Source organism: Herpailurus yagouaroundi, unplaced genomic scaffold (genome assembly GCF_014898765.1).
Source record: "Herpailurus yagouaroundi ecotype Mexico unplaced genomic scaffold, PumYag 202, whole genome shotgun sequence".
In the NCBI taxonomy this organism is placed as follows: domain Eukaryota; kingdom Metazoa; phylum Chordata; class Mammalia; order Carnivora; family Felidae; genus Herpailurus; species Herpailurus yagouaroundi.
This window is the reverse complement of record NW_024412433.1, coordinates 911313-920787: the sequence shown is the minus strand read 5'-3', so window position 1 is coordinate 920787 and position 9475 is coordinate 911313. Positions and strand designations below refer to the sequence as shown.

Here is a 9475-nt window from a genome sequence, read left to right as displayed (position 1 = left end):
ACCCCGGCCAACCCCCTGCACCCCAGCCAGCCCTGCTGCACCCCGGCCAACCCTGCTGCACCCGGCCAGCCCTGCTGCACTCGGCCATCCCCCTGCACCCAGGACAACCCCCTGCATCCCAGCCAGCCCCCTGCACCCTGGCTAGCCCCTCTGCACCCCATCACTGTGCCCTCTTGATTCTGCAAGGCACAGCCCTCATCCACGTGTGCAAGGTCCGCCTCCCTGCTGGAACATCACCCCTGAGGGTGGTAAGAGCCTCTGTCCTGCCCCCCTAGGGCTCCATGGGGAGAGTACTTGTTACTTGTTCCATGTAAATCACCAGCAGGTAGGTGAGTGTGTATGTGCGTGTGTGACAGAGAGAGAGAGAGAGAGACAAAGAGGACACATGCCTGGAAGCTCGTGCCCAGCACACGCTTGCTGACAACATGAAGGGGCCCCCTGTCCACTTTCCTGCATGGCCACACGTGATGACAGGCCCTCACAGAGCCTCGGTTTCCCCGTCTGTGCCTCGGAAACGGTCCTCATCCCCATGGGGACAGCAAACAAGGTCACCACTGTGACCCTGTGAGCAGAATGGCCATGGTGACCCTATCGGGTGGCAGGCATCCAGGAGAGAAGGCAGCTGTCACAGGGCTCCTCCCTGACACCGCATCGGCCGTTCCTCCCATGAACAGGCCTGCAGCAGCACCACTGCCTCCTCAGCCACTGCCGAGTTCCCTTCGGTGGTCTTCTGTTCCCAGTTTCACTCTATTTGGAGCCAAGAACATTCTAGAACAGTGATGGCAAATAGGGACTGACTTAGATGAATTAGGTGTTTGCAACACCTGGGTCTGTGCACAGGGCTGCTGGTTGACAAAGGCCTTTGGGAGAAAGACCACTATGAGCAGAGGAGAAGGGTCCGGAATATTCCAGCATACCATCCAGAATGGCGGTGCATTGCCTGATGCCCACCAGGACGAGCTCGCCAGCATCCAGGAGAGGAGGGCTGGAGGCAGGAAGGTCGGGCTGGGTGTGGGCCTGTGGGGCCTGGCAGGGCTGGGGGCAGGCCCTGGATGATCAGCCCTGCCATGGCCTTCTGCTCCAGAGGCAGTGTCCTGGGTGAACAGCGTCCTCCCCAAATTCACATCTACCTGGAGCCCCAGAAAGTGACCTTTGGAAAAAAGGTCTTGGCAGATGTAATTAGTTAGGATGAGATCATGCAGATTAGGGTGGGCCGTACATTCAGTGACCGGGGTCCTTGTAAGAAGGGAAAGCACAGACAGACAAGCAGACACGTAGGGAAAAGGCCACGTGAGGACGGAGGCAAGCCCAGGCCCGCTGGCAGCCCCCACAGGCAGGAGACAGGCCAGGAACGGATGCTCGCAGAGCCTCAGAGGAAGCCGGCCCCATGGACAGCCTGATCTCACACTTCTGGTTTCTGGGAAAATAATTTCCATCCCAGCTTTTTTTTCCTGGGAAAATGAATTTTCCCACTGGCGCAGAGGGTCCAGGAATGAAGGCCAGTCTGAAATGGACACAAGAGACGCTGAGATCCAGGCCCAGCCTCGCTTCGGGGCCCCAGGGGTATAGGGGCAGGGGTGGGGGGCCCCCAATCCTGAGGGTTCCTCTGTATAGCCGGGACTCAGAAGAGAGCAAACCCTTCCAGAAGTTTCAGTCTGTTCTTATGTAAAGCGGGGATGTGGGGGTACTCACAGGACCTCTGTACCCGAGTAACCTACACGAGACCTGCCACGTAGGCACAGAAGCGTACGCTGCGTACGATTTGGTTGGCTCACAAAATTACTAGTTTTGGAATGTTCCAGTGAACCGTATTGTTCATCCAGGCAGTGAGTATGGGACGACAAATTAAGTTCACCTCTAAATGCTTCTAATCTGCGCCTCACGATGGAGGTTCAAGGGGTACATTTAGGGACGTGGCATCTCCTGTGCACACCTAGTCTTGAGGTTCAAGAAATATGTCACATCCCTGACACTCACGGCCTGGCACCAGATGCCGTTGGGCAAATCCACTTTCGGAGCCCACCGGGTGTATCACTGGGCAGAGTGGCTCCCTGCTCCACACTTCTCTGCTGGCCCTCGAGGCCTTGCACAGCCTTACCCAGCGGAGCATCGTCCCCACCCTTTCTCATAGGCCCCACAGACACTGGCAAGGTGGCCGCCCAAACCCCGCCTCCATGGGTGTACACCCACCTGCGCTGCTCTGCCCCGGGGCGGCCAGGAATAAAGCCCGTCCTGCCCTCTGACCCCGCTCCTCAGACACGCTCTTCTGTGCTAAGGGCTGGAGGGCACTCTCCTTGCCTCTGGGTTTCCTCAGCCTTCACCCCCACTTCTGACCTGGCTTCTAACACTTGCTATCAGTACCATCACTGCTTTGTTTTCTCTGAAAATGAAAATAGCTTCCAAAGCAAGTGTCCTGATTATCCATTCTTCTGACACTCCTCTCCCTCCCTGTCTGTCTCTTCATCTCTGTCTCTCTCTCTCTGTCTCTCAGGCCAGAGGTAGGTCAGAGTTTTCACCCACCACGGCCCATCATCTCCTCCAGCCATTTGCTTCCATGACACCCATCCCATTCTGTCCTAGACCACTCCCAAGTTCCAGGGGAGACAGGGGTCCGACTCTGATGTTTTGTTCTTTCTGTTTATTCTGCAGGCTCTTCCAGGGTTTGGTTGCCTGCGAACCCCTCAGGCCAAGACCCTCAGCTACTGTCTAAGGTGGCGACTGTGCTGGTCAGGCCTGGCCCAGGTGTGAGCAGGGACCCCCATAGTCATTCCCGGTGTCCTGGGTCATCCAACACTGACATGACAGACCCTGTCAGCTCCTTGGGCCGGTGTCCACTGCCCATCCAGGGCCAGAGCCCCTACTAGAGGTCGCAGTTCCCACCAGGGGCCACCGTTCTCACCCAAGAGATCACAGTTCCCACCCAAGAGGTCACCTTCCCACCCTGGGTCACCGTTCCCGCCAGGGGTCACGGTTCTCACCAGGGGTCACGGTTCTCACCAGGGGTCACAGTTCTCACCAGGGATCACGGTTCCCACCAGGGGTCACGGTTCCCACCAGGGATCACGGTTCCCACCAGGGGTCACGGTTCCCACCAGGGATCACGGTTCCCACCAAGGCTCGTGGTTCCCACCCAGGGGTCCCAGTTCTTGTGCAGCTCTTGGCTTCCCACCTCTAAGGTGAGAGTCACCCTCCTGAGCACCTTCTCTGGCCGCGAAGAAAGCAGGCCCCTGGACCGACCCTCAGCTCACGCTGGGGAGACGCCGGACAGGCAGCCAGCCTCTGAGGACAATGACTCAGAGATGCATTCTCTAGGTCAGGGGGTCCCGGCGACCAGCCCCTGCCGCCTGTGGTGCCCCCTGCCCCCCAGGCATCAGCGCCCTCCGCATTTCCACGTTGTCTCCCCACGTGTCACGGACCACTTCCCCGGTAAACCCTTCTGAATCCTCCCGTCAGGGTCTGCTTCCAGGGACCAAGTGGAGGCGACTCGGTTCCTAAAAGCCACGACAAAACCCGGGGGCCTCCACAACCTGCCCACACGGACGAAGGGACGTAGGGCACCACCTCCCGGCCCCTCCCCCTCCCACGGAGCCTAAAGGGGCCCAGAACATTCCCAGAGACTCCCCAGTCCTCACGCCCTCCACACGCCCTGAGTGTCCCTCCCCTCGGCCAGCCCCTCCCTCCAACCTGGTGGCTAACAGGCGGGGTAGGGTTACGTGGGGGTGCAGGGCACCCGAGGACGGGCGAGGCCTCCATCCACCCCACGACCTGAGGACGAGGCGCGGAGTGAGCAGCTGGCGTCGAGCACACAGGACAGCTTGTACCCCCGGAGCCCGCAGGTGACAGCTGCCTTAGCCGCTTGAGGGACCTTGGGGGCAAAGCGCCTGGCTGAGCCCTGAATTCTCGTCGTACGTCAGCGGTTGTTGGGACAGGCTATCAATCAGCGGGAGATATCAGCCAAACACGGCTGCAGTTTCCACCGGACCCTAGACAAGCCCCGCTAACCCACGGGTGGGAAGCAAGGGGTGGGGGGCCTTCCAGGTGGCTGGAGGTGGCAATGCTCTGGTCAGGCTGTGAGACCTCCGGGCTACGCGCTGTGCTCTGCCTGCAGGCGTCTGTACGCGTGCTGCCACTCAACATGAAAGTGCAAAGCAAAAGAGCAAAGGACAAGCTCAGAGAGAGTGCTCCCCAGACTCGGAGTGAGTGCTCCCCGGACTCGGAGTGAGTGCTCCCCTGGACTCCAGCAGCCTGCGTGTGCCCTAAAGAAACCCTTCGGGGCACATCTGAGCGTGAAACCGTCATCTTATCTCTTACTGTCCACGTGTTGACTGCAGGCCTCCTACTCAGGCAGTTCTGAGGCGACTTACAGTCACAAGGCCAAAGGACAGACAGAAATAAAAGAACGTGTCAGTGGAGGGCAGCTGAAACAAGATGAGAAACCAGTAATCTCGCGTACTGGGTTGGAAAGCGTGCCCCCAAATTCACGTCCACCCTGAGCCTCAGAACATGACCTTATTTGGAAACAGGGCTGTTGAAGATGTAACTAGTCGTTACCATGAGATCAGAATGGATTAGGGTGGGTCCTAAATCCAGTGATCAGCGGGGTTTTGTCTTGGTCGGGCTTTTAGTTAAAATATAGTGCGATACCGGTTTCGGGAACAGAAATTCAGTGATTCGTCACTCACGTGGGATACCCAGCGCTCGTCCCAACAAGTGTCCTCCTTAATGCCCATCCCCCGCCCACCTCCCAGGCGATCCGTGCTGTCACGTGACGGTCACCTGAAGATGCCGGCTACAGGCCCAGATGGCCAGACCAGCAGAAGCCGCCTCCTCTAGGATCTCAGAGGCAGCACGGCCCTGTCAGCGCCTTGATCTCCGACACTGGCCTTCAGAACCGGGAGAGGACACATCTCCATCACTTTAGCCTTCCCGCCCCACTGGTGATTGGCCACTGCTGCCCCCAGGGAGCCAACACACCAGGTGGACAAGGAGGGAGGTGGGGGCCAGGGCGGCTGCTGTGTCTTGGGGGGGAGGCCCAGGACCCTTGGCCCTGAGCGCCAGTAGCCGACGACAACGCCGTCACGACCCATACTCACTGGTGGTGCTTCCAGACATCTGGATGATGCACTTGGAGTCTCGGCTCATCTCCCTGGAATTGAAGGGGCGGACACGCACCGCCACCTTCACCGAGGCCCCGGCCATCTCTCCGGCCTTCGTTGGTCACCCTCAGCAGCGCTGGGAGCCCTGGCGAGGGCGGAGACACCTTGGGAGAAAGGGAGACACGAATCAGAAGCAATATCCAAAAGGCAGAACAGTGTTTCCAGTTGGGGACTGAACCTTCTCCCTTCCGAAATCCCCCTAAGTGATACCGGCATGTGGTGCCACACCACAGGGGCCAGGAACCGGAGACGGCGGCCACAGACGCGAAACACCACACATTTTAGACAAGAAAGCAGACAGGGTGAGCGGAGCCTGGCTTAGCGAGCCTGGGAAATCCAGAGCCCAACAAGAAATAAGCCGATTCACGCCGCGGGACCTGGAAAGACTCTAGGTGCCTCCGAAGGCTCGCGTCTGGGTGGGATCAAAGGCGGGTGTTTGTGGAAAATCAGCATTAAACCTGTTATGGGTTGACTTACGTCCCGTCAAAATTCCTGCGTTGAAGTCCTAAACCCCAGGACCTCAGAACGTGGCCTTATCTGGCGACGGGGCCCTTGCAGATGTTACTGGTTAAGATGAGGTCACACTGGAGTCGGATGAGCCTCCGACCCAATACAGAGTCCTTATAAAAAGACACAAGAGACACAAGGAGAGCACCATATGGAGACAAAGGCAGAGATCGGGGCGATGCCTCCACAGGCTAAGGAACGGCAAAGGTGACGGCAAACACCAGGAGCCGGAAAGCCCAGAACAGTCTCCCTGACGGCCTCAGTAGGAACCAGCCCTGTTCACACCTGATCTCGGGTTTCCGGCCTCCGGACCGGGAGACAATATGTCTCTGTTCTCTGAGCCACCGGTCTGTGGAACTTTGTTACAGCAGCTCGGGCAGGCCGGTGAGGACCCCTAGCCCCCCACCCTCCCCCTGTGGACATCCAGGACCCTGCCCTCCACCACCACCGGGCAGGAGGTCAGAGGCCCTGCCCGGCCCGGGGCGCCCGAGAGCCGGACGAGGGCAGGTGCGGAGCGTCCACTGGAGAGGGGCTGGACGAAGGCCACGGAAACGCCGGGCGGCGGGAACCCCGTGCAGGGCTCTCGTCTGGGGAAAGCAGCCAGGACCATACCCTCTGGCAAGAAACAGAGGCTAAAACAACCAGACAATGAACACAACAGCAAGAGACAGTGCAGGGAACAGAAGGAAAGTATTTTCTTAATGCCTTGTAACTAATGTTCTCAGAAAGGAAAGCTACCAGGTCCGCGAGCGAGGGGAGGACGCTATTTGTAAGAGGACCATTTAACGAATAAGGCAGTTCTTCGAAATGAAAACAGAAACTTTAAAAGTTGGAATTACCAATTTTCCATGAAAGGGGACGGACAGAATTTGAGGGTCAGTGAAAAGCAGCCACTGAAGAGATAATTCAAGCAAACCTCCCCGGACTGTCAGTCCCGTCTCCGAATTCAAAGGGCCTACCCACCCTGCCGGCCGTAAAACGTCACACACCAGGCAAATCGTGAAATTTCAGAACTTCAGGCTTAAAGGGAAGATTCCATAAGCTTCCAGAGGCACAACAGACCACAGAGGATGGAGAATCAGAGCGGTATCTGTACCTCCTCGGCCACATGGTGATGAAGAGACGCTTCCAAACTGCCGAGGAGAGGTGTCCTGCCACCTCCAGTTCTAAACGCAGCCGAACTGCCAGTCGAGTGCGAGGAGAACGAAGACCCGGAAGACTGTGGAACATGCCGGGATCTGTGCTCCGGCAAGTGCGGGAGCGAACAGGGAACGTGAGGAAGACGCGGGTCCAGGCCCAGGGGATGGCGCAGGGGGTCCCAGGAGGACACTGGGGCTGCCTCAGGGGGACACCCCTGATGGGAGGGGACATCAGTGACGCCAGCGGGAGGGAGGCTAGGTCCGAGGCCAGGGAGAAGTGGCCGTCAGAGTGTCACAGGGTTTGACGAGAGCAGAGGAGGCACGTGAGGAGCAGAGAAGGGTCCTTACTGGTCCTACCGCTGCAAACACAAAGTTCTAACTCAGGAACCGCACAGGAAATGCGGCAGGAAGACGGGGATGGAGTTGTCGGGCCGGGGTGGGGGGTGGTCTCTGCTGGAGCGATGCTATGGGACAGCTGAACCTCCAGAGTGGCTAAACCCAGGGGCGCCCGGGGGGCTCCGTCGGTTAAGCCCCCAACTCAGCTCAGGTCGTGATCTCACGGTTTTGGGGTTCGCGCCCCACATCGGGCTCTGTGCTGACAGCACAGAGACTGCTTGGGATTCTCTTTCTCTCTCTCTCTCTCTCTCTGTCCCTCCCACACTCACACGCTCTCTCGCGCTCAAAATAAATCAACATTAAAGGCAAAAAAACAGATTAGCTAAATCCAGAAACCAAAGAAGTGGCCACCTGAGCGGACTTGAGAGACGGGGGAGCACACACCAGAGCCGGGGGCAGGGAGGGGGGGGGCAAGCGGGGCCGTCCCTCTGTCCCTCTGTCCCTGCCGAGGAGCCTCAGCCCCGCTGCCTCGGGTGCCACGTCCACATGTGCTACTTGGTGAGAAGTTTAGGAACCAACCAAAGGACGACAAGCAGGACAGACACGGTTGCTGGAGCCCCGGCGCCACCAGGCCTGCTCTGTGACAACCTCGGCGAGTGCGAGGCCGACCTTCACGTCCCTTTGGAGGTCAGCCTCACGCTCAGGCCAAGGAAGCGGCTCCCCGAGGATGCAGGCCCGGGTTGGGCTCCCGCCAGCTGGACACGACAGTGTCTGGGCGCTGGAAGCGCTGGAAGCCCACAGGCCAGGGGCGGGCGAACAGTCTTTGCGGCAAGACCCGGGCGAGACGGGACAGGAGGAAGGAGGCCGAGGACGGGGCCGCAGGGGGAGCAGGCCTGTGCCTGTTGGGGGGCACATGACACCTCATCGTCCCCTGCGGGAGGCGGCCCCTGCGCATCCCCCTGCCCACCCTGCGTGCCCAGACTGAGGCTCCTGGAGGGAGCCCCGGAAGCGGGGCGGGCGCGGGTGGGCAGGACTCACGGCGGAGCACAGGCCGCCAGCCCTCCCTCCAGGCCTCGATGCCAGCGAGGCGCCGGTGAGCTTCCTCCAGACATCGGACTGTGCTCGACTCCCCGCGTGCCAAGGGGGGCAGAGAAAGAAGCCGCCTGGGGGACCCCGGGGAGGCCGGGGGCGGGGCGGGGGGAGGCACGCACAGGGGTGCGGGGACTGGCACAAGGGGACGATCCCATGATGCCGGGGCACACAGAGCCCCAAACCCCACCCGGTGGGGGGGAAGGGGTGAATATTCACAGGAATCACAAAGGTACAGAAAAATCTTGTTTTCCCTAAAGCCACAGCTGCCGAAGACCAGATGACTCACCGGCAAGCCTCCCGAGGCAGAGACGGGGCCTGTGGAGATGCACACGTCCCCTCACGGCCAGTGGGCCCAGGGAAGCTTCCAGGGGGTCCCGGGAACAGAACCACCTTCACGCATCTGTTTCCACAGAAAATGCTGCCAACCGGGTCTCTGAGGTGCTGTCTCTTGAGCGCCCCCAGCCACAGTCCCCAGGCCCCAGACGCCAGGACAAGGCAGGGCCCGGAATGAAGAGGGTGGGGCAGCCACAGGCAGCAGCAGACATAGAGCCCCGGTGCCCTCAGACTCACGCTCCTGAGCCCTGGCCTCGCCCATCTGGCCAGGGACCCGGCGGGCACGCGGGCAGCGGGCACAGCCGTCGTGAGACACAGATGCTCTTTGAGCGGGAGCGTGACCCTTAGGCAGTCTGGGCCTCCGAGGCATCGAGAAGGGTCGTCAAGGTGTGCTTCAAAATCGAACAGGGTTCCAGAGTCTCCTACCACACCCTACACCCTGGGGTTCTCGCTGGCAGCCGCAACCACGAGTATGGCCTCCACACTAGCAGGGAAGGAAACGATTCGCTCGAGAGCAGATCGAAAGGACGGGGCAGGCAGCCCTCAGCAACGAGACAGGGGTCTGCGTGTCGGCGTCACGGGCCACTGCGCGCGGCTCGTGCCGAAGGCGCCTGGGGTATTCCCGAAGCCACATCGACGTCCATTGATGAGGAGCAAATTGCGTCATAGACAATTAGGGGCAAAGCAGGGACCGGAGGACCCGGTCCAGGTCCTGCCTTTACCCCTGTGGCTTAACCCCTGGGCCTCGGTTTACCCACCTGTGAAATGATAGGCTGAGGCGGGGGGCCCCCAAAGTGAGTCGGAGTCTCGGGTCCCGGGCCCCTGAGAAAACTCCCTGCGGGACTCTGCTGCCGCCGTGGCCACAGTGAAAGGCCGTCCCCACAGGGCGCCGCCGTGGCCACGGTGAAAGGC

The 9475-nt window shown here is 60.0% G+C and overlaps 1 protein-coding gene and 1 long non-coding RNA gene across 25 annotated transcripts in view; one reads left to right on the top strand and one right to left on the bottom strand.

The window, feature by feature from the left end:
- Positions 1-7289, top strand: part of LOC121014332 (uncharacterized) — a 27481-nt gene extending 20192 nt beyond the window's left edge. Inside the window, exon 3 of the long non-coding RNA XR_005783162.1 lies at positions 7278-7289. This is a non-coding gene — a long non-coding RNA (uncharacterized LOC121014332). The remainder of the gene's footprint in view (positions 1-7277) is intronic.
- The window catches only part of KIF1A (kinesin family member 1A), a 94621-nt gene that overhangs the window by 63291 nt on the left and 21855 nt on the right, over positions 1-9475 (bottom strand). For 23 of the 24 annotated variants that reach the window (XM_040450417.1, XM_040450418.1, XM_040450420.1 and 20 more), the window contains one exon: positions 5094-5260. In XM_040450417.1, coding sequence (XP_040306351.1) covers positions 5094-5199 — 106 coding nt within the window. In that variant the 5' untranslated portion in view covers positions 5200-5260. Of the gene's footprint in view, positions 1-5093; positions 5261-9475 lie in introns of those variants that run through there. The other variant, XM_040450439.1, reaches the window with a different exon arrangement.